Below are 27,998 nucleotides of genomic sequence, written 5' to 3' on the forward strand. Positions count from 1 at the left end.
TTTAGATAGATATGATAGATAAAAACACAGCATGGGATGTACTAATAGACGTGCCGTACTTTTGTAAGCCTTCACTTCTTCACTGAGGCTGGAGTCTTGAGCTCTGCGCGCTCTGTCAGTGCGTGTACGGAGCCGCGGCAACGCGCCCTCGCGCCCTGGTGAGATCATTTTTTACTCCATGTCAACTGTGCATTTATTTTCCAAGGTTTGTTTTTGGTTAGCCAGGAAAGTTTTCTTTACAGAAATAGAACGTTATTTTTAGGTTATTTTAACGTTTTCCTAACGTTAGTTTTTGGTTCCCATAACGTTATTTCCAAGGTTTGTTTTTGGTTAGCCAGGAAAGTTTTCTTTACAGAAATAGAACGTTATTTTTAGGTTATTTTAACGTTTTCCTAACGTTAGATTTTGGTTCCCATAAGGTTTTTTTCCAAGGTTTGTTTTTGGTTAGCCAGGAAAGTTTTCTTTACAGAAATAGAACGTTATTTTTAGGTTATTTCAACGTTTTCCTAACGTTATTGTAACGTTTTCCTAACGTTATTGTAACGTTTTCCTAACATTATTCTAACGTTTTCCTAACGTTATTCTAACGTTAGGAAAACGTTAAAATAACCTAAAAATAACGTTCTATTTCTGTAAAGAAAACTTTCCTGGCTAACCAAAAACAAACCTTGGAAAATAACGTTATGGGAACCAAAAACTAACGTTAGGGGAACGTTTTGAGAACAAAAAACTAACGTAAGGGGAACGTTTTGGGAACCAAAAATTGTTAGCTGGGAAGTAACGCTGCTTTAAGGTACGCCCATGTCTTGCACTCCGCAGACAGACACTATTGGCATGATCCGCCACGGAGTCCTTTTGCTGTGTGGGATGTTATTGCATTTCATGTTTCTGGCAGCCTTTACTTAATTTTTCCATTAAGAAATCCATATTTGGGGGAAATCTTGAGTGCCTATGGTCCTCAATCTGATCAGATCCCCTTTGTGAGCCTTCATACAAAATGTGATGCTTTTATCGCAAATTGATAGATTTTGCGCTTAAACCCCCTACTATATAGAGCCATCTTTGCCAGTAAACCATGTTAAAAATGAACAAACTAAATTAAATCATAGATGCATGATTTTATCAACAAACTCATGTTTGAACACATCTGGCAGTAGGCTACTGTCTTTTAAAAACTTAACTTTTAATTTTTCACATATAGTCATTTATTACTCTAAATGTACAACATTTTCACTTGTTTCCTGCATTGTGGTCCTCTGATTAATGGGTCTTCTTTGCAGATAGAACTTGTCATTTATGTCAGTTGCCTTTATTAAAAGGACAAGAATGTAAAGAATAAAACACAGAATATATGAAAGGCTGTCAAATGATATCCCACATCTGTAATTATAAAGAAAGGCGAGGCTATTTATAGTTTTCTGTTTCTTTTTTGTTATGTGTTTCAGCTGTGGATCCTGCGGGTGGCGCGTCACGGGCTCTATAAAAGCACACGCGCAACTGACACCAGCCGCATACAGTACTACAACAACATGGGGATGCGAATCTGAAAAACATATAGCAGCAAAGCGGGGTTAACGCAATAACGACCAAAATCTTACTTTTAACTGCAAATGGATCACGCTGTCAGTCCAGGATTGTAAATTGATTTTCGTCTCATTGACTCTTTCTGGAAGATCAGGGATATGGCCCATGTGTCACATTTGGGAGTTTTGCTTTTTGTTGGAATAACAGCTGCGATGGCAAACGGTGGGTTCGGATCGCATTAACCTTACAACTATTGGTCTGTGACCGGAAAATGTGTGCTTTTGTACAGTTATACGATCAAAAATCATTCTTTTATTTAAAACTACCGTTAGAATCTTTAAATGTAATTAGATTTAAACGTTTACATATAATTTAAGGACTTAAATTGGCACAACCGAGGACTTAAATGTTTGCCATTGAAGATCTATTCAGTGATTTTACGAGTTTTTGGCAATAGCTAAATTTCATTATAGCCTACACTGGAAGTTAAACCACAGTTGCAACCTGAAAGAGTTATTTCTATTTGATCTTTATATTTCCAAATCTGTTTATTACATTTATATAATAAAGTAAAAGTTTATAGAAAGGCATACATTCTTACCGCCTTTCATTACTGCAACCTTGGGTTATTTCAACGTGGGGCTATATATAGCCCAACTGGCATTAATTAAAACATTTAAATTTTCAGATTTGTTATCCTCTCAACTTGTGAAAAACCCTGCACAATATTTAATGGGCAAATCATCCAGCGTGAGTCCGAAACAGTTGAGTGACTCTGCTAATAAAGTATCATGTTTTATGTGCCAACGGAGGAGAGCAAAGAGATGCACATGTTACACGTACAAAGACAAGGAGTGTGTTTACTACTGTCACTTGGACATCATCTGGATCAATACACCAGAGTAAGTTTTTATGAATAATACAATTCTACAAATGCCCATGCAGTGTTTATCTTACAGTTGACAGATATGCTCCTCTGTCAATTATGAAGGATGCTGAAATAAATGGCTTACACAAATAATAGTGACTAAACACAATTATATTATAAATTAATGCTGTATTATAGGGAAGCTGAGTGATTACTGCTGGCAAACTAATAAATTTCAGCAGAAGCAATCATATGGCTAAACATTACTTTTACTGACTCAGCATATGCTGCCTTTTTCTTTTCTTATAGCCTGTGAACTCCCTTTGTATTTTAACATTTCCTATGTATTACGTTTCTTTAAACAATTTATGATAACAATTAACTTTATTGAGTGATCTAATCTTGCATTTTAGTATATTGTCTGACTGTGTAAAGTTGACGTTGCAATTTAGGGAAAAGTGTTAAAGCATGTGAACAAATTATTAAGATATTATGAAATGTTGGTCAGCAATTTTTAAATCTTGAGCCCACTTGGACAAACTGGCAGTATTTCTTTTTTGTAATTAATATTCTCAGCTATTTGCCTGGTATACAAAAGTGGCTGAAGAGAATGGCTAGAGATCAAATAAATGCTTGCATGACAGGATGTTTGCAGGAGTTACTCTTAGCACAGGGTGGGGAACCCTGGTCCTGGAGGGCCACTGTCCTGCAGAGTTTAGTTCCAACCCTAATTAAACACGCCTGAAAAATCAAATTAAAGTCTTCAGGATAAACTCTGCAGGACAGTGGCCCTCCAGGACCCAGGGTTCCCCAGTCCTTTCTTAGCAGATGAGGCAAAGAGCTTCCTGGATACAGCTGTCAGTTTTGTTTGCTCTCCATATGTTATTAATAATAGTAATTCACTTAAATGTTACTTTTAAACTACATACACTTTTAACATTAAAGTTGCTAGATAGGGTTCCTTACAGTGATTTCATATAACCATTTTTGTATCCACAAAGAATGTTAAATGGTTCATTATGAAACCATACAGCCTGACCATAAATCTTTCAGGAACCTATTTTTAAGAGTCTAGTTCAGTGGGGCAATCTTTAACCTCTAGTAAGCTGATGTGAGGCAAGGTCAACGGTGGTCAAGTGTTGTAGTTATTACTAAATCAATGCACTATTAAGTTTCTTAAAAGTAAAAAGTTTGTACTGTGCATTGTAAATCTTGCACTACTGTGCTGAGGCTTTTTCCAAGGAGTTTTGTATCAGTGGTATGGGAAACCAAATTCTTTGGTCATGTTGATTCTTGTGTAAATAATTTTCTTCTGCATAGATACAGTAATTGAAACACCTTTGGGTGAGACTGTTTTACTGCTTGGGATTTTCTGATCATTAAATGATCTTGGTGTTTCTCTGCTTATAAGACATTGCTTATAAGACATTGTAGTAAGATTCAAAATCATCATTTGTGGCTTTATTGCTGTTGGCATTGTACAGGTCAGGACACTATAAAAAGGCAGACTGCAATGTTTGTAGATACATTACAGTATATACTGTTACAAAGCAGCATGATATGATGGCTTACAGTGCATTACAAAGTATACATTATCAATATGGTTTCAAACCCATGAACTTTTGCACTGCTAACACAATGCTCTACCACTGAGCTATGCAGGAGCAGACTGCAATATTTGAAGAGTTTCGTTGCTAAACGAGATAACCACCGTTTTTTAAATTGTTCAGAAATCTCGTTTTTTGGTTGTGCATTCCAATTGATTTCAATGCAGCTGCAGTTGGTTTGTTTTGATTTAAACCTTCATAACTTACAAAATACAGCTAAGTAGCACCATAAAACAAAATAATAATATGATAACATAATAATAAACATGTTTTGACAAAAATGTTAAAAAATGGATTTATCTCGTTTTGCAACGAAACTCTTCATTTGTAGATTCCACCTAGGTTTTCACAATGAGGCCATTGGCCATTTTATTACCTTCACATGCTATGGCTCAGTGTCCGCTTTAAGTCTTGTTTTTTGTTTCATTCAAATTTAAACTTCCAATGATTTATATTTGAAGCTGTTATGTATTTCAAGGGAACAATGAAATCATGCTGTTTTTAACAAAAGAAGACTGGCTGTTCTTTCATGAAAATCAAAGCTGATTTTACTGTTCTTTATGTACATGTAAACCTACATTGTGTCTTCTGTAATCCTTTTACACTTGTGCATTGGCAGGCACACTGTCCTGTATGGCATATCAAGTTATAGGGGCTTCCAGCGGACACGCCGTTCTGCTGAGGGCAGCAGAGGAGGTCGACGCTGTGCTTGTGCCCTGCAGCATGACCCAGAATGTACTGCTTTTTGCAGAGAGAGGTATTGATCTCATCTAATACCACTAATAGTGTTTCTTGAAAAGCATCTGCTTTAAATGTAAAGTGAAGACCATAGACTGTGTACAGTACCAGCCTGGGCTGGGTTTCCCAAAAACAACCTGATCTCATAAATTACCATGAAATAGTCACGCATTATTGTGCTCAGTTTTGCGTGACATTGTCACGTATTTCCACAATTTTACATGCCCCTGCCACGACTTTCTTTTCCGTGACAGTTTCACGTATTGGTTACTCAACTGTTTTTCCTATTTTTAAACAATTGTCGCTTCGGTTTGGGTTTAGATTTGCTGTCTGCGTTATGATGTCACTTAAAGTATTGGTTTATACAATTTTTTTGTATGCTTTTTAAACAATTGTAAGAAAATAGGAAAAACAGTTGAGTAACCAATACGTGAAACTGTCATGAAAAAGAAAGTCGTGGCAGGGTCACGTAAAATGGTGGAAATGTCACGCAAAACTGAGCAAAATAATGCGTGATTATTTCACATATTTTGTGAGATCAGGCTGCTCAAAAAGACTGTAAGGCTAAGAAAAGACAGAACTTTAGGGCGCATTTGTATGGAAAACTACAACTTCCACAATGCACAGCTCTGCAAACCACCCCGACTAATCCAGAACACCGCACAGCTGTATGCTATTGTTTACATACATGCCACGTTAGTATAAGAAAGAAAATAGAAACACTCACTTTATAGCAGAGATGGGACCAAGTCACACATGTGCAAGTCTCAAGTAAGTCTCAAGTCTTTTTTTCTTGGGCAAGTGAAGTCACAGGCTATGTCAAGGCAAGTCAAGTCCTGTAGTAGGTCAAGTCCAAGTCACATTATTGTTGTAATTTTACCTGCAGAATCTGATCTTAATAAAGTGAAAAGACAAGATATAAGTAACTATCAGTAAATTACAAAAATTTGGATTTGCATTATAAATACTCATGTTCAGTAAAATACATAATGGAATCAAACAAAATTGTAACTTCATAAATTTTTTATTTTTCACTTCTGCAAACAGTGTTTGAAATATTTTACATTTTCAACATTGAGTCCATGAAACAAATAAAAGCTTAACATCCAACAGACTCCTCTCTCAACACCTCCCTCTCTCTCTCTCAAACACAATTTACGTAGAACATTAAACTCTGGCCCTGTCCCAAAATGGCACACTTCATGTGGACTTTCGGTCTCGTGGACTTATATTGCGCGTGTTCGCTTAGTCTACGAGTCCGTAGGGTGTCCCATCTGTAATTTTTACGCTTTAATGTGTGCACATCAGAGCCCCCTTTGCCCCCTTGATGCGGTCTCTGCCGAAGCCCACACTGCAGCAGGCTTCGCACACTTTACCGACCCAGAAGTCCATGCGAAAGAGCAATCAGACCAATCCTATGACAGAATGAAGGAGTTCACACTGACGGCAACTTCCCTTCCTATTTCCGGCGTGACGCTTGAGTCTGTCCCAAAACACGACTCTGGTGCACCCACGTGGTCTCGCATCAAGGGTCCCTAAAGTCTGCACTCTATGATGTCATCAAGTCCGGAGTGTGCCATTTGGGACAGGGCCTCTGTTACATTTTTCCTCTCTGTCACACACAAACTCACCCTCACACACTTAAAAGACACGATTTGTGAACCCCCCTTACATTTTAGAATCGAGTCATTTTTCTCTCTGTGTGTGTGTGTGTGTGTTCAGGTGGGAAACTTAGGAAAAGTATCCAAGTCTCATACCCCTCAGATCAAGGGAAGTATTTTTAAAAAATAAATAAAAATTATTTTGCCCACATTTGTCCCCAACATGGTATGAGGATTAGTGGGTACTTTAGTTATTACATTAGCTAACTACCAATTAACCAGATATTAACAAATTCACAAGCACTTACTGGGGAGAATGGCTCCTCAAATGACGGACAAAATTAGAGGTTGTCGTCTGGATGCCCATGATTTTAATGTTGCATGTCTTGCAACGCAATGTTCGTCTTTCGCCATCTTGTTGAAGCGAAAGCGATGACCCTCGGTACCCCTCCGGCTGACATGTTGATATCTGATCTAAGTGAGGGTGTTGTGCGTAAAGACAAGAGAGGGCATGACTGATGATAGTGTCATGATCCAATCATAACAATGTCATTCTCAGCCTGCACTCCAGCTGGGTCAAGTTTATTTTTTAAAATAATTTATACATTTTATATTCAAACTGAAAACATGATGTGATTAACACTCAAGTCATTCCCAAGTCTTTAAAGGTGGAATACGTAGAATTTTTACCACTAGATGGCACCAAAACACAATAACATCAAATGACGTTGTTTAATGACGCTCTGAAGCAGCGTGGAATTATGGGATTTGTAGTCTTTAACTCAACCTCTGATGGCCATCAATCAGATGCAAACGAGAAATCACGTTGACGGATAAGGTAATCAAGTCTTATAAATGTTGCGTTTGATGAAATTGTTTATTTCATTATGTACGTTTAAATGTTATGTTCAAAACGAAATTGTTAGTCATAGATCTTACAGTATTAGTCCAAATTCGATCGTTAACACAGCTCAGATTTAAATTTTTAACTTACAATCTACAATGATTTTTCACATATGTATTGACAGTACAAATCTTATTGTGAAGTGTCTTAAAATGAGCATTTATATTGCTGTACCATACCTCTTGATGTGCATATCATCCGCGGGAAGACGCGCTGATTACAGTCTACACACTAATGTTGTGATCAATATAATGTTAATAGCATATGTTTTTTGAAGGGTTACGAATCAAAACAACTCATCCATCGCGTAAAACACAAGCAGGCTAGTTAAATGTTGTTGCAAAGCTCTCGCCATCCAGATAATGCAACACCAAATTGATCCTCATTCTTTCTCTCGTTTTGTTCCAAACTCTTCTTGGGTCGTTTGGTTGGCCCGTACGGGTTGACGCTTACGGGAGCTGTCTTTGCTGACACAACCAGCGGCAGACGGTAAAGAGTAATCCATAAGTCCATAGACACTGGCTGCGTCCGAAAACTCAAGGCAGTGACTTGCCTCGCTGCCTCATGAGGCAATGACTTCGGAGGCATGAAGGCAGCTCAGAGAAAGGTTTTCGGACACACTTCAAAGGCAGTGTGTTTGAATGCAATTACATTTTAAAAAAATGAAAATATACCTTTATTTACACTAAATTTGTGCTCCAGTCGCTGCCTTGGCCGGCATTTTATTTTTTCGAACTCGACCATTGTTGTCATGTGGTTTTTACGTCAGTAAAGGCGGTGACAAAGGGTCACATGGATATTAACGTCATTGACAGGAGACTGCACTGCCCCGTGTCAATGTTTTGAATGGCAATTATCTCACAATCTACAAGTAGTTGAAAACATTACAGATATTGATAGTAATCAGCTGGACAAAATATATAACACTGGCCTAGTGGTTTTTGGACATTTTACTGCAAATATATTACAAATTGCACCTTTAACAAGTCAAGTCACAAAAATAGCGACTCGAGTCCAAGTCACAAGTCGCCATGTCTGCTTCATAGTCAGACGTCTGTTTATCCCAGCAGGCTTTGGCTGTCGCTTTCAGTTCAGGATTCTAAAATATGTATCCGCCACTGTCCATACGGTACAAAGCTTGGGTTGTTGGTTCACCACACAAACTAGTTGTGTCGTAGGAGCAGGCTTCACTCTTTAATAAGTTTAATACGTTTCTTATTTATTTTTCACAAACGTGTAAATAATGCCAAAGAAGAAAGCTCTTTGCTGCATTGTGGCTCATAAAGCTAGCCACAAACAGCGGATTAGAGCATCACGCTTGTGAAATCACCCTTCCATATCATATTGATTACTTTCCACTATTATTGTAACATGAAGTCTGGCTCTCTCTACATCGTCTGTTAGTTTAGAATAAAGATGGTGGCTCATCGTTTCTTTTCGTGTATGTTTGTGCATTTTCACCCACCCACAAGTCCCACCCACTGATCTGTAAAAGGTCTGTAGCATGAGTGGGTCCCATCGAAACGAAAAAGAAAGTCGTGCAACACACATAAAAAACTATTTATAGAGATTCATGGGAGTGGCACGAAAGAGACATTCGTCTTCAAGCCAAGACAAAAGCAGAAGTTTGTGGCATGGATACAAATAAATGTAAAAAAAATGTTGTGACTATAACAAGATTTTCCGTGAGACTTTCCAATGTCTTAAGCACATGGCGCACGGTCTAAATGGGTGTGTCCGAACCCACTTTTGCTAATTTAATGACGGGAAAACTGGTTTATGCGCCAAGTGCACGGCCTAAAATGGTTGTTCCTAATGTGCAATAAACCAATGAGAGTCTCAGCTCTCATCCCCTTTAAAAGCAAGTTGCCTAATCCGTATTTAGAAAGCAGAAATTGTAAACCGAAAACCTAAGCGGAGGAAGAAGACCACCAGTTTAAGATTTATGTAAAAAATTGTGTTGTTTTTATCAACACATCCTCACCCCATGTCGTCAATATTTGACGACACTTGACCATTCGTCAATATGTGACGGGGAGGGTATACCTTTCGCGTCATTTTTTGACGAACTGGGGACTTCAATACTATTACGTCCGTTGCATTCTCTTTACTATTTTCTTACCATTTTCGCGTCGGCTTAGGGTTAGATTACGCAAAATTAAACAGTGTACGCGTAATTAAACAGTTGTCACCTGGCGTTGGGGTTAGAGTTAGGTACGACAGTTGTCACCTGGCGTTGGGGTTAGACTTAGGTTTGGGTAGGGATGTCATTATGTAAATCTAACCCTAAACCGACGCGAAAATGGTAAGAAAATAGGAAAGAGAATGCAACGGACGTAATAGTATTGAAGTCCCCAGTTCGTCAAAAAATGACGCGAAAGGTATACCCTCCCCGTCACATATTGACGAATGGTCAAGTGTCGTCAAATATTGACGACATGGGGTGAGGATGGTTTGTTTTTATTTGTATTGAAATTATTATTATATTTTATGAAGCAGCTCTTTACGTCTTCTAACGTCTCATAATCGGTTCTTAATTGTGTCCAAGAGACTCAATAATAATCTTTCACATTTAATCCTTACATTTTTCATATTTAAAAGCTTTTTTGCGCTGCTGTGCATCCATGTGTGGGATAAGCAAACCCATGTTGTTGTTTATAGGCGCATATTACTAACGCGCTAATTTAACAACAAAAACACTATTGCGCCATAGACTTTAGACCAGGTTTTAGCTGGTCAATGGCGTAGTCTAATTTAGTTGCCTCAAAATAGCAATGCGCCAACAATGCGCCTGAACACACCTCGTTTTCAGAACAGAACGCCCATGGGCGCAACATTGGGCGCAAATGCATTTGATATTTGAACAACGTGGTGCTAAATGTGAAAATGATAATTGTGCTGGGTTGAAACTAGCAAAAGACACTTGCATTTTGCCGGGTGTATGATAGGACCCTAAAAATGTGGTATTTATGCATAGCTTTTAAAAACACAAAATGTATTTTTTGTACGTTTGGATAGATGTTGCAAGCGTCCAATATTGTATTGGCAACATTAAAACGTAGCATTATTACGTTTTTACAGCTACTAAATGTAAAATATTTGCAAATCTTTAATATCAAAAAGATTGCTATATAATTCATTCCTATTAATTTTATGTTACACTCTTCCACCCATCATAAACTAATTTTATAGATGTTGCTCAACCAAAATAAGCCTTTTAATGCCGCGTTTCCCACTGTGCCGGATGTTGTAATGGCCTTTCGCATGGGACATGGCAGTATCAAGTATTTAGCTTATTTTTAATAGGATACATGCAAATGTGGGCAGTTTCACAGGCGGAGGCAATGTGGACGCTCATGCACCAAAAATCCTGCCACTTCCGTGGGCACAGCTTGTTGTGGCAGGGGCCACATAAAATAGACTAAAATATTTTAGTGGCAGCAGCTGTCAGGGTTTTGGTTTCATTTAGTTTGTTTTGATCATTGTTCATTAATCTTTGTGTTTGTTACCTTTAATTAGTCACACCTGTGTTAAGTTTATCACTCATCATTAGTTACAGCTGTTTGTCATTATTAGTTTCCCTTTATAGTCTGCCCTAATGTGCCTGTCCATTGTCTGATCTCGTCTGTTTGTAGCTACACTCTTAAAATTGATGTGTTAAAATTTTACACAAAATATGTGTAAAAGGATTCCAACACATTTTTGTGTTAGAACTGACACATAATGTGTAAATATTATGCTTAACTGCTTACACAATGAATGTGTAAAACACGTTTACCAGTACACCACAAAATAAAATGCATAATTATTGTAATTTAATGACGATTTATATTTAAACGAAGTAACAAAATAAAATATATCTACTGATAACCAAAATATATCTACTGTTAACCATTACTACCACATAACAGCCAGCGGGGATTTTCATAAGGACTTGCCGAGATCAAGCTGGGTTGGGCGGGGTACATGAGCGCTGAGTATCCGGTGGTTGTTTGGATCAGAACTCCGAAAGAGTCGGAGCAGATTTTTTAATAAACGCTATCTTTATTAACCGACCGCACATTTGTTCTTTTTATACATACATTCTCGCCTAAATAGCTTTTGAATATACATTTTGTGACACAATAAGAGTAATATTTCAAACATTAAGCAGGTGTTCTCTTCCATTGGTGGCTGTCATAAGTTCACGCGAGTCAGCTGATGACGTTTCACATGGACAGATAACTACGCATTGTTGTATATATTTTTTTTTTTGCGTGTGTTATCATTATTTTATTATTATGAAATTCATGAACATTATTATTGAGCCTTGGCAGTCTATTTTGTATTTGTTTTATTGAGGAGAAAAAACAGACAAGAACGCATATTGTTGCGCCTGCGCTGTGACGTTCTTTATTCAACCGCATTTCCAGTCGAGAGTTCAAGAATGTTCCTGTCTGCATCAGGTAAGAATTTAAATTAAAAATTACAGTTATAATATGATATCTATTTTTCATATAGTGTAAGAAACGTTCGCATTAATTGTGCAGGAGACTGTTAATTTAAACTGTATTGTGGTAATGCTCGCTCGTTTGGCAAAGTTACGTTTGGAGATTCATGTTAACAGTCATTGTTTAATGAAAGGCACATTGGACTACGGGTTAGTATGTGTGACACTTGCAGCACAAATCTTAAACACCGTGTCCTAAATAGACGTGACACGCGGTAACGGGTTTCTTTTCAGTTTATGTCCTGACGTTAAGGACGGGATATTTAAGCAATATCGCTCGAGTAGGAGGCCGCAGGCCGAGTGCCGGAGGCAATCACAGCCGTGATGATATAGAGCTATATCACACGACTCCGAGAGCGATATTGCTTTTATACAACAGTTCGACGGCACACGTTTGAAAAACGAAAACTAGAAAACAACAACGGAGTTATTTTAAAAGCCTCTTTGTTTGAGAACTACTTCCTCCGCCACGGATTTGAGGGCGGCCAGAATGACAGGTAAAACTTTCGGCTGCTTTGAAGCTCATAACAACTCAATGGACAGAAAAGCCGTTACTTTATATTACCGTTTCTTGGTCACAAAGTGTAGTTTTAAGATTAGTTCAGTCGAGAATGTATATGTATTATATTTAAATCTGCAGTCGATTAGTAAAGATAGCGCCTGTTTGAACGTTTGCTTAGTGAGATTCGGTACGAATGAGAACCAAAGCATGAGCGGACATCAGTGTTCACTCGCCCCGCTGACCACCGCCCTCTCTGGGCTACATTTCTGAAAGAGATACCCTGGCTCTCATGTTGGCCTTGTTTGTTTATGATCGTCAAAATGAGATCAAATCAGCAGTATTTGGTGTCATGATCAAACTATTATTTGTTTATTAATTCATATTTAGTGTCTTTTGTGTTGTTATTGTTTTGGCGCGAGGTAAAAGTTAATAAAACTATTTGTATAACGTTACTATTGCGTTCTCATTTATTCTTAACGTGATACGAGCACTCGATTATTATTATTAAACTTTGTTCTTGTCAGTACTATATAAAACTGTTTTTTATAAGTGTCAGAGGGATGTTTTTGCATGCTGCTTATAAATATATCAGTGGCGATATCTCATAACATGTTTTAATAGTCAGGTCACGATAAAGTAAATGATCAATGTCCACATTTAAAAGCTGCGGGGCTTACCTGCAGTTCCACGGTGTTTTCGCGTTCTGATAAGAAATATAGCTCCAGAAAAAAAACGAGTGTTTATATTTCTCTTTCCAAGTGTTAATCATCCACACGATGTGACAAGACATTACTCCCATTAACTGTAACGTAACATCCAAGAGCGCTGATCTTTGACGGAATAATACTTCTGATTGGGGATTCAGACTGATTTATGAGCCAACTTATGGGACACACGGAGCGTGATTCAAACAGCGCGTCTGTGTTTTTCCATTCAGAGATGAGCCTGCTTAGGACCTCCATTCACTAGGTGGCGGAATAATACGAAAGGTGAAGAGGTTACAGTGCTGTTATCAGCACAATATCGTATGGCTCTTAGCCAATCAGATTCGAGAACCAGAAAGAACTGTTGTATAATATAAATTATGCCTTTCGATTATCACGACGCCTCGTCGCGTTTGGTTAAGCACATGGTGGAACAGTATGCACGTCACTGTACCTAACGTACTGTACACCTGTGAGCGGCATGACGAGACAAAAGACAGTAAAGCTCATTATTATTCGGTGATGCTGTACATGCACCGCCACATTTTATAATAATGTTTTTTTTATATTCGTGTCGCGCCCCTCGCGTTCAATATAAAGTTAGACATTACGCAATTACTGGGAGAGTAACTGTTAGTGGTCTAATGGTAAGGAGTCAAACTTCACGAACCTTTCACTGCTTGCAGTAAGGCTGAAGTGCTACGTAGTGAATAAAATGGGTGTAGTTTTGTGCTAACTTACTAGATGTAAAGTGTTTTTTTTTTTGCACTATTGAGTTATAAATACTGCCCAGTAATACTTAACTAGATGTAAATCACAATTCTTGTGTCAATGTTTGTTTGTAATCTTTTTCAGCTATCCACTGCCACTCGCAAAGGAGATTGTGTTGTTGGATTATGGTATCATTTGGTCAAAATGAGGGACATGTACTGTAAGGATGCTTTTACATACTTAATTTATGTGTATGAAATTACTTACTTGACAATGTGTATAACTGTACTTGACTCTAACTTAGTGCTATTTGGCATTGATCATGATAGGAGTAGTTTTCTCTTTTTTTTTGATGGGCCATCACACAGTGGATTTATAAAAATGAGACTACAGAACATCAGACGGTAGCTTCAACACGTGAGAGGACATCATCAATAAAGAATGCAGTAGACAAAACCTTCAATCATCGAAGGAAATGGATACAGGTAATGACAAAATCACCAACTGTTGGGGAAATCTTTAAGGAATATCCCCAATGTCTGGACATGCCAGTCTTTGTAATATACTTAACTGCAGATAACTTTACACAAAGTGTTTCATCATTTCAATATTAATATTTCTTATTAAATTTACTGAAGGTGGACATTGAGTTTTCCAGGCTTACAGATGGAAAAGAAGACATGTTTATAAGGAAATGGGAGGTGACAATTATTAAGAAACTCAGGGAAATAGCATCTTTAGAGAAGAAAATGGACATCAGACATTCATTGACGAAAGCTGTCAGTCAACATAATGGTATGATTTCCTGTCACTGTTCCAAATGTTTTATTTGGAAAATGACATTTAAAATGTAACATTTAATGTAAGATATAAAAGTAATCCTTTTTAAGGAATTTTTTCTCATAATTTATATTTTGCATGTGACCTGCATGTTTACCACACCCAGATGAGCTGTGTTATACTCGTTCATCTTCTGCTGTGTGAATTCTGCTGTCTCAGACCTGTGGGACTTGGTGGCGGTAAGCTTTGTGACTAAAAACTTTATATAAAATAAGTAATTTTCATGCAACAACATTTTCTAATGATGTATATTGTTTCATTTCTGTAGGCTGGTACCAGCGTGACCTCTGCTTACTAAATGATGAAAAGGTGTCTAAAATCAGCTCAGCCACAGTTGGTTTCCAGCGGTTCTTCAGGACATAGAGGCCACTATGTAATTGTCGCAATGAATGATTCTCTTGCCTTTCCACTTGATGTTGACAATCTGACCTGTGCGGTAGACAGACTTTTCAAATTTACTAGCTAAGTAACCTTAAGTATCCCTGCCAACTGTCTTCAGTTTTTTTTGTATGAATATGATCTACCCTTGTCACAGTCCTCTTGCAAACGATCCAAGGCAATGGAGTTTCAAAATGGACCGCAAAATTGCAGTCTGTTTTAAACAATGCATGCACTGTAAGGCGGTTTCCCGGACAGGGATTAGACTAGTCCTAGACTAAAACATTTTTAAGAGCTGTCCAAACTGAAAACAACTTGCACTGACATATCTTAAAATACATCAGTGCCCTTTGTTTTGCCTCAAAATGCACACAGGTAATGTTTTTAGTAAGGCATGTTTGTTAAAACCAGATATATTTCCTAATTAATCTAAGGCCTAGTCCTGGATTAAGATATCCCTTTCCGGGAAACCACCCCTAAATATTTTATACTGGAAATTTCTTTGAATACACTTGTCAAGTTCATTTGAAGTATTTTTCTTAATGTAAAATAACGTGTTAATGTTTCAGGACAAGGTAAGAATTTTTGATAACTTGCATGTTGAAAACGATTTCAGACATTGTTTCAACATGTTTAACACATGTGCTTTTAAATTCAATGAATTATTTTATAAATGGTGTTTTAAAATGTATGAATGTAATGTATGTTTGAAGTGATTATACTTGCACTTACATTTATTTAAATTAGCATACATCTAGCAACATACAGTACTAGCATATTTTCATGCTAGCATTAATTGTCAAATATTTGTTCTTTTACAAATAAATCGTTTGTGAACAATATTTAATAGTTGTCTGCTTGATTTCATTATTTAAAGTTTACAAATCGTATGTTTTTTTTCTTTTATATTAAAACTAAACAATTACTGGTTAACACACAGTTGTGTTAAATTAATAGAAAGTTACACATTAATGTGTTTACTGAAGCAACACATTTTTTGTGTTGCATTTTATAACACATATTCTGTGTTAAATTTAACTCAACATGTGTTGTCCCTGCGCACACTCAGAACATGTGTAAAAAATAACACATGTTGTGTTGTTTTTAACACATTTGTTTTAAGAGTGTACCCTTCTCGTCGTGTTTGCTGTCTTCTGTGATTAAAGTTCTGTAAGTTTTTATAATCCTACCTTTTGTCATCTTTTAAGTTAGGGAATTGTGACAGCAGCAGGCGTGTTGATAATTCAATTCAATTCAATTTTATGTATATATCGCTTTTCACAATTGTTAATTGTTTCAAGTTCGCTTTACATTAATAGATGTAGGAAAAGCATAGAAAAGCGAGCGTAGTAATAATGTAACATATACAGTAAAGTGGTAAGTTAAGCCAAAGGTGGCGAACTCTCCAGGGGACCAAAAAAAAACCCCCTAGGAGAAAAACCCTCCTGGCTAGTCCAGCGGGAAAACTCCTAGGAGGAGAAAAAAAACCCTGAGAGATACATATATATTTATATACACTGTAAAAAATTTGCTGTAATTTTGCAGCTGGTTGCCAGTAACTTGCTGTAGAAGATAAAGTCTAAAAATGTTTCATGTTCATTAAACTTTTAACAAAATGTTGCCAGTAAATAACATAAATGTAAAATCTACGGTAAGTTACTGGTAGTGATGGCCAAACGAGGCTTCCTGAACCAATGAGGCTTTCCAGCCCATTGGTTCGCCAAAAGGTTCATTTACCCGAAGCCTCATGAAACACTGTGCTCTCCAGTGACACCTGCTGTGCAAAGCAATGTATCGCACATGCACACAAATCTATTCATTTTGAGCAACCAAATTGTCATGGTGTGGGCTTTTGAATAAAGTATATTAAAGAAAGTGTTTTACTCTGCTTGTGTTAACCTATGTAAACACAACTCACACATACACAACTTTGTGTTCAACTATACAGTAGTTCTTGAGTTAGTGATAACAGTGAATGCACAAAATAAAGAAATGAAGAGTTTCGTTGCAAAACGAGATAAATCCATTTTTTTACATTTTTGTCAAAACATGTTTATTATTACGTTATCATGCATGTATTTTTAAGTTATGAAGGTTTAAATCAAAACAAACCAACTGCAGTTGCATTGAAATTAATTGGAATGCACAACCAAAAAACAAGATTTCTGAACAATTAAGAAACGGTGCTTATCTCGTTTTGCAACGAAACTCTTCAAATTATTGTGAGTGCAGTGCTTATTGAACTGGGGCTGCAATAGTGCAATGCTTATGGTACTGGAAGTGTGGAACAGCAAACTGCAACACGGAAAAGGGTTTACTGGTTTTTATTTAGAAACAAAAGTTTTTTAACAGTATTTGGATTGAGGCGGTTTCTGTTTTTAGAAAACACCCTATCACAGGGCACTGATGATGCTGGACAACATAAGAAGATCAGTGCCAGCTTATATAAATTGGGATATTGGACCTTCTGTTTGTTCCAATATCCCAATGGATCCTCAGTCCTTCTAGGTTATCCCTAATACAGTCTAGTCTTATAATAATAATAACAGCAGCAATAATATATATAGCTAATAATAACACTACTACTAATATAGGCTATATAATATAATTACGTATTATAGGTATTAGAACTAGACATATGCTAATTTACTCAATTTTTTTCAAATCAATTTTATTTATATAGCGCTTTTCACAATGTGGTAATTGTATCAAAGCAGCTTTACATAATAAATGAAGTGAAAAGCACAGAAAATCGACAGATAACACAACATAATAAACGATAGCACAAGCAGTTAAATTTGCTACGGCTATAAATCAACATTATAAGCAAACGTATTACTAATGTAACGTATAGAAGTTAAGCCCAAAAAAAGCTGCCTCCCCGGGTTGAAAAACCACCTAGGAGAAAAAAAACCCGGAATTTTAGCCGGGGAAGTAAAAAAAGTCATAGGAGGAAAAAACCCTTGGGAGTTATATATATATATATATATATATATATATATATATATATATATATATATATATATATATATATATATATATATATATATATATATATATATATATATATATATATATATATATATATATATACACATTAAAACGGAAGGAGATTAAGCGGAGATTAAGCGGGTTCTGCCGGTGGTCTTTGGTCAGGCATCAGCTGGACATCACGTTGAAGAACAGCTAGTAGATCAGTGGTGTGCCGACTTTCACATGTACCGGAACTGGATCTGTTTGTCTCGTCCTCGGGATCAAGGACGAGACAGGGAGAGAGAAACAAAATCTTATTAGCGTAGGGGCCGTTCACATAGAAAACAAGTGTCACACAGTAATGTTGTTTTTGTCAGCTCGGTTCCGGACAGGCTAACTATTGCTGGTTAAGTGTATTACATATAGTTGATGATTTTAGAAACGGAAACAGAACTCGTTTGACTAAGGCCAGAGGCCCCACTGCCGTCGTTAATACTAACGTACAGTGGCAAACGGTTCTGTATGACATACTATTTTAAGGTCATGGGAAAAGGCCAAAATTGCAAGCCGGCCATATTTGGCAGTTAAGACTCAATCGAAAACCAATTCAAAGTTTCAGCATATTACTAAAGAGTATTGATGAGATTTACCATGCTTTGGAGTGTTGACGAAAAAAAGGTTTTAATTTATTCATTAATTTATTTATTTATTAGGTTGTACAAGCTAGCTATTAGGAGAAGAGTACCATTGTTAAAACAACTATTTGAAAGCCTTGTTAAAGAGAAAAGTTTTAAGTCTAGATTTAAAGTTATCTACTGTCTCTGATTTTCGGACGTCGGTTGGTAAATCATTCCATAGCTTAGGGGCTAAGTAGGAAAAGGATCTGCCACCTTTAGACACTTTTGATATTTTAGGGATAATTAAGAGGCCAGAATTTTGTGACCGCAATACACGTGATGGATTGTATTCTGATAATAATTCTCTAAGATATGAGGGTGCTAGGCCATTTAAGGCTTTGTAGGTGATTAGTAATATTTTAAATTGTATACGATATTTAACTGGTAGCCAGTGTAAAGATGCCAGAATTGGGCTTATGCGGTCATACTTCTTAGTTCGAGTAAGAACTCTTGCAGAAGCGTTTTGAACTAGCTGAAGCTTGTTGACCTGTTTTGCATGGCATCCTCCGAGTAACGAGTTACAATAGTCTATTCTAGAGGTCATAAAAGCGTGGATAAGCTTCTCTGCATCTGATGCAGACAACATATGGCGTATTTTTGAGATATTTCTAAGGTGGAAGAATGCTGTGCGGCAGACAATGGAGATATGGCTGTCGAAGGATAAACTGCTGTCGAACATCACACCTAAATTCTTAACCGTGGAGGTTGGCACCACAGTGCAGCCATCTAATGATCTACTGAACTAGGCTATGTATAATTTACTCTAATAATCTACTAAACTAAGTGTAATATAATATATAATACAGGCTATGATATATAATGATAACTATACTAGAAACTCACTACAACCTCGCCACTACTCGCTACAACCAACACTTTAACATCAATGCAAACGTACTGCAAAACCCACAAGAGGCGCAAGTTTCGAATAGGGATGCACCGATACCACTTTTTCCATCTCCGATCCGATTCCGATACCCGAATTCTGAGTATCGGCCGATTCCGATACCTGCCGATCCGATACTACTGTATTTTTCTTGAGCAATTTAAATTACACACAGACAGACACACACACACACACACTCACACAAACACACACACTCACACACACACTCACACACTATATAAATGTGTATAGTGCTTTCTGCTAAATCTAGCATAATATAATTATATTATATATAATTCTAATTTTAAAGTAAAAACCAATCATTTAAAATGATTTACAAGTTACAAGAACATTAGTAATTATATTAACCATGGCAGTGTTTAGGAGAAAATAAAATGCACGTTTGATCAAATAAGTATGCTAAATATATTTTCCTTAATTGCGCAAAAAGTCACAGTAAAAAAGCTTTAGTGTGCAGATGGTTATTTTGGGAATTATGCACTTAACCGGACCTTTTATGCACATTTCGGGTGCAGAATTGATGCGCCTAAATCATATTGAGTGCGCATTCTGCGCAATACTGTGCTTCCTGGGTGCAGCATTGATGCTCTAGAAGCGTCCTCACACTCACATGGGAATCTTCGCTCCGCAATAGAAAGTTACATTCATAACTATTAAAACAAAGAGATTAGATGCATCGTGTGCTCAGCACATACTGAATTGCATCTATCTAACAGCTTACTGAGACTTTATAAAATCAGTTCAGTCAGGACCACTTAAGAATACCAAATTATATAATATATTATATATTATAACAAATATCTGAATTTGGCCAAAGGCTGAGGAATCAAGGGGCTTGGTTGTCATACTGCACCTTTAAGATGCATCCTTTGCATGTATCCCCCAGCCTCGCATAACCAACATTTTAGTATGCTACAAATACAATAATTAAAAAGGGGTGCAATGGTTGTGAAAACTGAGATATTGGAGGTGAAGGGGAGGTGGTGGGTGAAATTGTCTGTGCGACAGAGTAGCTACAGAGCGTCTGATTGACTGCTTAAATACTGTTGATTAAAGCAGGTGAGAGTGATTAAGCAGCTGAGCGTCAGCTGGAGTAGTTAGCGATCAGTGTTCTGCCTGAACTACGCTTGAATTCCATTTAGTCACTCAAGCTATATTTCAGTCAGGACCACTTAAGAATACCAAATTATATAATATATTATATATTATAACAAATATCTGAATTTGGCCAAAGGCTGAGGAATCAAGGGGCTTGGTTGTCATACTGCACCTTTAAGATGCATCCTTTGCATGTATCCCCCAAACACAACAACGTAGTTGAGTGCATAACTTCTAGAGACTGCTTGTCTCGGAGTACGCGGCTCCTGGCATGTTGGGTAGCATACCTCAAAAGGGAACGCGGTTCCCTGATATTCATCAGATTTGGAACAGGCAGGTTCAGAGGAGAGAAATAAAATGAAGGACAGCTGAGGCTGACATTAGTTAATCATTAATTAACGGACCCCCAACACAAGATAACGCGTGCAAGATGTTTCTTACATCTTGGCATTGTTGGAGACTTTTAACGTGACATTCACTCTTCTCAATGAGCAGCTACCGCTGCTTCTGTGGGCTCCACCCCCGACCCAAAGCATTCACAGGCGGTCTAGTCCTTGCGCAGCAGAGCAGAGTCTCTCTCCCAGTTGCAATCAGGGCAGGAGAAGTGGTTATCTATTCGCGTCCAGACGGCATAATCGTGCAATGCGGGAAGCCGGAGCAGGCGGATCCCGCGATGGCTTACATTAATGGCGAGATATAAATATAAAATGGTCTTTGAATAAAATGAATCACTGTACATAAAATAAATGTACTTGAGGGAGCTGAGCAGCAGCGCATTAGAACAGACAAACTGTACGGAGCTGACGCGTTATGGGCTATTTACCTACAAAACAACGTTTCCCATCATTTATCGGTGTATGTTTGAAACTGGACTGTTTGGCCATATAAACATGAACATACACACATTTCGTTTTATGAGAACATAAGCAGATAAACAAACGAGAAAACATTTCCAAGCATTCATGTGTCTTAAAATAACATTTTTGACAGTTCAGAGAGAAAGAGAAACGTGAAATAATGTAGTAAGCCAGTGTAGTAAAAATGCAAATGTGACGTGATGACGTCACTGTTATGCAAATGACGCGATGACGTACTCTAGCGACATTTAGCGACTTCCAAGCAAGCTTTAGCTACTTTCCATTGAAAATAGTTGGCAACACTGGTTTCTTATGCTTTACATGCTTGTTGAAGATGCGTAGAGCGACTGCCTTCGGGACGTTAAATCAAGTAAAAGACACGAAATGCTGTAAAACTATAACTGTCGAATTTTGAGGCAATCAATTAAAACAACATATATACACTGACACTGCAAGGTGACCTGAACGATTTTATATCGAAATGAATTGGAACGAATGACGGACATACTCCTTGCTTGTAGTCACATATTGGTCTAACGTTACTGACCTACTGCTGTAAATACATAAATGTAAATATGGTAAAACTGCTAAATATTGCATGAAATGCTGTTAATAGAACATCCTGCTATACTGTTGATAAGAAAGTTATTGTTTACAGTGACATAGCGATTTTAGACTATTTGAGCGACAAAGATACTAAAGTGAACTTTTCCAGTGCGCATACGTGCACAAACTCAAAGCTCACGCACTGAAAGCGCGTTCAAAGATCACGGAAACATAAGTTCTTTGGGCTTGACAGGAGATATACGCACAAATTATCTTAATACCTGTACGGAATGGATGTCTTCCGGCACTTCCACAGAGAGTATTGCAACATCTTCCGAATCCGAGCAAGCCATGGTAACGCCGGAAAGGGTAAGGAATAAAATTATATCAATCGCATGAGTACTGCTCAGTCTACAATCTGCTATGCAAATGTCTGTGCGACAGACTCTGTCTGTGCGACAGACTCGGTGAAATTGTCTGTGCGACAGAGTAGCTACAGAGCGTCTGATTGACTGCTTAAATACCCCAGCCAACATTGCAAGGTGGGGCCCATGTGGGCCCCATATGGGCTTCCTATGTGGGCCCTATATGGGTTTGTCCATGGGTTCCACTATGGCCCCACGTGGGTTGCCCACATGAATTTGATATAGAAACTGAGTGGGGCTTATGTGGGGCCCAGCTGGGCAACACACATGGGGCCCATGTGGGCCCTATATGGGCCCCATATGGGCTTCCAATGTGGGCTGTACATGGGTTTGTCCATGGGTTCCACTGTGGCCCCACCTGGGTTGCCCACATTAATTTGATATAGAAACTGAGTGGGGCCTATGTGGGGCCCACGTGGGCAACACACATAGGGCCCATATTGCACCCACGTAATGAAGCCCACGTTACCTATCAGGGCCCAGAATGGATTTTTAATGGGTACTGGACTGGTCCCTTATTATAAAATAATAATACTTTTAATGCTTAATTGTAATTTACTTAAATAATATATTTGTTTTAAATTGAAAACCGATAAAAGCAAATCATTTCAGTTCGGTAAATATCAGACTTCAGCATAAATATTCAACAGTTCATTCATCTGTAACATCACAAAACATGAAGGAGGTGCAATATGAGAAATCAAATTAAAAAACTGTAAAGGTTCAATATATGAAAATACTTTATTGTCAATTTATAACAATACAATGCTAAAATAATCATGAACATTTCAAAACTGCTAAGGCAGGTAATGATTAACAATTTAACATAACACTTAAAATAAGCATTGAAAGAAGTCAAACTCTTAAAATACTTCGAACTCAAAAACAACACAAACATTTCTCACTCTTCTGGAGATGGTCTTCTGATCATCAATTAATCTTTGCTCAAACGTTTTATGAAGAACTTCCAAAGCATCCACAGCCAAACTCATTAAATGTCCTTGCACGTTTGCTTTGATTCATCCCTGTGCAGTCCGTGAACTTGTACCGTAGTATTACATTTTCTAAAAACACAACTCAGGATAAATTACAAGTGTAACAGTTGTGAGAGAGTCCTGCTGCTCCGATAGAAACCGTATCCTTGCGCCTGAGCGGAAATTCTTGTAGTTTAAATGTTTATCATCTTTATAGTTGTAATTTTAAAAGTCTGCCTATTTTAGCAAAGATTATTTAAAATATGATATTATATTGTGTGATAAAAATCACAATTAAAAACATTTGAAGCAGGACTACTTTGTCAAGCGTAATGTGTCGTTGCAGTGAGCAGATTGTAATGAGGTCTCCTTATATGAAACACCTGACTCCACTAATCAGACTCCTTTCAGAATGTTTGAAACATTTCTTTAATTAACACACTTATCAAACTGATGAACTTTCTGACATTTCTTATTCACTCATGCTCAGCTGTGCAAATTAAAATTAATAATTGCCAGGTAAACATTACAAATATCACAAATAAATGTTAACAATAATGCATTTTTATTTAAAATGTTTTATACTGATCATATCCTATCTGTGATATTATTTGCTCTTTGTATAAAAGTGACTATAAACCAAAAGTTATAATTTTAAGAGTTTAAATGTATATAAAATGTATTTTAAGGATAAAATGTTTTGCCCACATAGGTGCCATGAGGGCCCCACATTATTATCCCACACGGGCAAACCTATATGGGGCCCACATAGGGAAACCCACATGGGACCCACATAGTCAACCCACATGGGACCCATATATATTTTGCCCATGATAAGCCCATGGCCACATGAAACCCATGTTGCCCATATGGGACCCACGTGGGGCCCACATATCAATGTTAATTAAATGTAAAAAAGAATGCATTTTTATTTAAAATGTTTTATACTGATCAAATCATATCTGTTATATTATTTGCTATTTGTTTAAAAGTGACAATCAACCAAAAGTTATTATTTTAAGATTGTAAATGTATAAAGATATATTTCAAGCATAAATTTTTTTTGCCCACATAGGTGCCATGAGGGCCCCACATTATTATCCCACATGGGCAAACCTATATGGGGCCCACATAGGGAAACCCACATGGGACCCACATAGTCAACCCACATGGGACCCATATATATTGCCCATGATAAGCCCATGGCCACATGAAACCCATGTTGCCCATATGGGACCCATGTGGGGCCCACATATCAATGTTAATTAAATGTAAAAAATAATGCATTTTTATTTAAAATGTTTTATACTGATCAAATCATATCTGTTATATTCTTTTCTATTTGTTTAAAAGTGACAATCAACCAAAAGTTATTATTTTAAGATTGTAAATGTATAAAGATGTATTTCAAGCATAAAAATGTTTTGCCCACATAGGTGCCATGAGGGGCCCACATTATTATCCCACATGGGCAAACCCATATGGGGCCCACATAGGAAACCCACATGGGACCCACATATATTGCCCATGTGAAGCCCATGCCCACATGTAACCCATGCTGCCCAGATGGGACCCACGTGGGGCCCACATGTCAATGTTGGCTGGGACTGTTGATTAAAGCAGGTGAGAGTGATTAAGCAGCTGAGCGTCAGCTGGAGTAGTTAGCGATCAGTGTTCTGCCTGAACTACGCTTGAATTCCATTTAGTCACTCAAGCTATATATCTTTAATAAAGCCTACAGTTATTGAGTGTTCGTGTGTTGAATGACGCGTTTCATCCGTCCGCTTCACCTGTGAATTAACTCAGCACATAGTGAATTGCATCCATCCAACAGCTTACTGAGACTTTATAAAATCAGATCTTTAATAAAGCCTAACGTTACAGTTATCTTGTGTGTGTGCGTGTGTTGAATGGTGCGTTTTCATCTGTCTGCTTCTCATCAGTGTATTAACTCAGTTTGCATGTAAGTTAAATTGTTTCTGTGAACATTAATATCTTTAAATGTGCGTTTGTTCCTTCACATGAAGCTATTGAGTGTAAGATGACTTTGATTATAGTACATAAAAACGTTTATGGTGCTTTTATAATACTTTGTTGTTTTAATCGCTTGTCAGTGACAACCATGCGTAACGTGCAGTATCGGAACTAGATCGGTCCTGTTAGTCCGATATCCGATCCAGCAAAAAAGGCCGGATCGGCCCCGATACCGATCCAGAATATCGGATCGGTGCATCCCTAGTTTCGAACCGTAAGCAAAACTCAGAATGAAGCAATGACGTATTCAACAGAAAACGAGGCCTCGTTTGTCATCGTCACGTGAATCGGGGCTTCATCTGGAACGCCCCTTTTTGCTCCACACAAGCTCCGGAGCCTCGCTTCAGATGTCCCATCACTAGTTACTGGCAGCTAGTTGCCAGTAATACCCAGTAATACTGTAATTTCTACAGAATTTTTTACAGTGTATATAAAACCTTACCTATATATATATATATATATATATATATAAAACGCAATAAATCCATTTTGACAAATTTTGGTAAAAACGTGTTTTCTATACCAAGAAAGTGACAAGATGAAAACAACTATTTTCTGTTACAAACTTTCACACAGCATCTTTAGGTTATAAAAACATAAAAAATTCAAATCCATAAGTTGATTTTCAAAGATTTATTATAAATTTTTTCCACAAAATGCAATAAATCCATTGAATCAATAGCCTATATAAATGTGCATTCATCTTTGCCATGTTATATTCTTTTAGTTGACTAGTTGTACACACTAATTAAAAATATAAACATTAATGTTATTAATCAAAACACTTACTTTGTCATATTAAGAACCCTGTCATTGCGGTTACTTGACGTGTTCGCTTAACATCTTTCACAGCGATCAGCTGTAAAATGTTTTTGGTCCTGCTCGATTTTCGTTGACTTTGAGTAAAATTATGGAAAGTTTTTCATAAGATCCGCTGGGGTCAATGTGTTAGCATGAGAAGCTTGATGCTGTCGGGAGAACAAGCACCCGTCTCCCGAGTGCCTTTCAGGGAAATGATTAGATGTTGATGGCTTACGTTTCTTTCCCATCACAGAAAACCATCACAGGTTTATCAATGCAATTAAAGTATTATTTTGTTTTGTTTGTTGATCACAAAGTACAAAGTAGATGAGGAAAACTAGGATTCCATGTACTCAGCGCGCCGCCATGTTTGTTTACATTGCGTGAATGGTGCGCTGTGGGATTTATTGCGTTCTGTAAAAAAGGGGGAGTAGCGTTTATCGCATTTTGGGAAAAAAGGGAGAAAAGATGACAGAATAACACGGCGGATATTGGATTTTGCGTAAAATTAAGAATTTACTTTTAACTACTGACCTGATATAATGCTGATTTTGGCAGTAACTCATTTTTTTCAAAAATGGCGTTTATTGCGTTTTGGAACCAAACTCTTCATATATATATATATATATATATATATATATATATTATTGGGGTATGTGAATGGGTAAGCAAATTAAACTGGTTCCGCTGGTGGTCACTAGTCGGCTGGGCATCTCTTTGAAGGACAGTCAGTAGATCAGTGGTGTGATGACCTTCACAGTTGCAGGAACTAGGTCTGTTTGTCTCATTGTCCTCAGGGTCGAGGACGAGATAGGGAGAGAGAAACGGAATCCTATTAGCGTAGGGGTCGTTCAAATGTCACCAGTCGATCGCAAAGGCAATGGCGGTAGATCTTACATAAGTTAACTGTGTATTCTCATGCTGCTCCATGCCTCCACGAGCTTCGAAAAACCAAGCACGAAATTGCCATTATGGTCTTAGGGGCCAGTCACACCAAAAGCGTTTATGGCAGTTGCAGGCGCCTTTTTAGAATGATATTCTATGGGCAGGGCGCATTTGCGCGCTGTTTATGCGCGCCGAGCGCCTTGCGTTTTTTTTGCCGCCTGCCGCCAACGCGTTTTTGAAGGAGCGCTGAGAGCGGAGAAGCGCCCGACGTCATTCGCCTCTTTCCATTGTCCAATGGAATGAGGGGAGAGGCGGGCCTTACGTTGTGGTGAGGGAAGTTTACAGTTGCTCTTGTAAGTGGACAGTATGTAAGTGGACAGTATGCTCCAGGGCATTTACATTAAATGTTATTAATAGTAATAATAATAATAATAAACTTTATTTTCTATAGCGCCTTTAAAGTGCACATCTCAAAGCGCTGTACAAAAACAATTAAAACAACAGAGATACAACACATAATAAAGATTAGAATTAAGAGACATTATACAATATAAAACAAAAATAAAAGCAATCAATCAATTAAAAGCTAACATAAAAAAATGAGTTTTAAGCTGAGATTTAAAAATACCAAAAGAATTTGCTTGCCTAATCTCAAATGGTAGAGAATTCCAGAGTTTCGGAGCTAATGAGGAAAAAGCCCTGTCTCCCATTAGTTTTAAACGAGTTGAGGGAACAGTTAAAAGACCAGTTTCTGAGGAACGAAGATCACGTTTTGGAGTGTATGGAATTAAAAGCTCTGTCAAGTATTGAGGCGCCAAACCATGCAATGCCTTAAGTAAGCATCAAAATCTTAAAGTCCACCCTAAACCTAATGGGTAACCAGTGCAAAGACTCCAAAACAGGAGTAATATGTTCTCGTATATTAGTTCTAGTCAGGACTCTTGCAGCCGAATTT

The 27,998-nt window shown here is 37.5% G+C and overlaps 1 protein-coding gene and 1 long non-coding RNA gene across 2 annotated transcripts in view; both read left to right on the forward strand.

Annotated features, from left to right (window-relative positions):
* The first annotated feature begins 1,472 nt into the window (after positions 1-1,472).
* LOC129427996 (endothelin-3) overlaps positions 1,473-27,998 on the forward strand; it is a 56,484-nt gene continuing 29,958 nt past the window's right edge. The window contains exons 1-3 of the mRNA XM_073875733.1: positions 1,473-1,746; positions 2,213-2,426; positions 4,619-4,756. Of these exons, the coding sequence (XP_073731834.1) occupies positions 1,683-1,746; positions 2,213-2,426; positions 4,619-4,756 (416 nt within the window). The 5' untranslated portion in view covers positions 1,473-1,682. The remainder of the gene's footprint in view (positions 1,747-2,212; positions 2,427-4,618; positions 4,757-27,998) is intronic.
* LOC141369539 (uncharacterized) lies at positions 14,321-15,708 on the forward strand. Its single transcript, XR_012373335.1, has 3 exons — positions 14,321-14,443; positions 14,595-14,667; positions 14,757-15,708. It is a non-coding gene; the product is annotated as an uncharacterized lncRNA (long non-coding RNA).

Source organism: Misgurnus anguillicaudatus, chromosome 14 (assembly GCF_027580225.2).
Source record: "Misgurnus anguillicaudatus chromosome 14, ASM2758022v2, whole genome shotgun sequence".
Classification (NCBI taxonomy): Eukaryota; Metazoa; Chordata; class Actinopteri; order Cypriniformes; family Cobitidae; genus Misgurnus; species Misgurnus anguillicaudatus.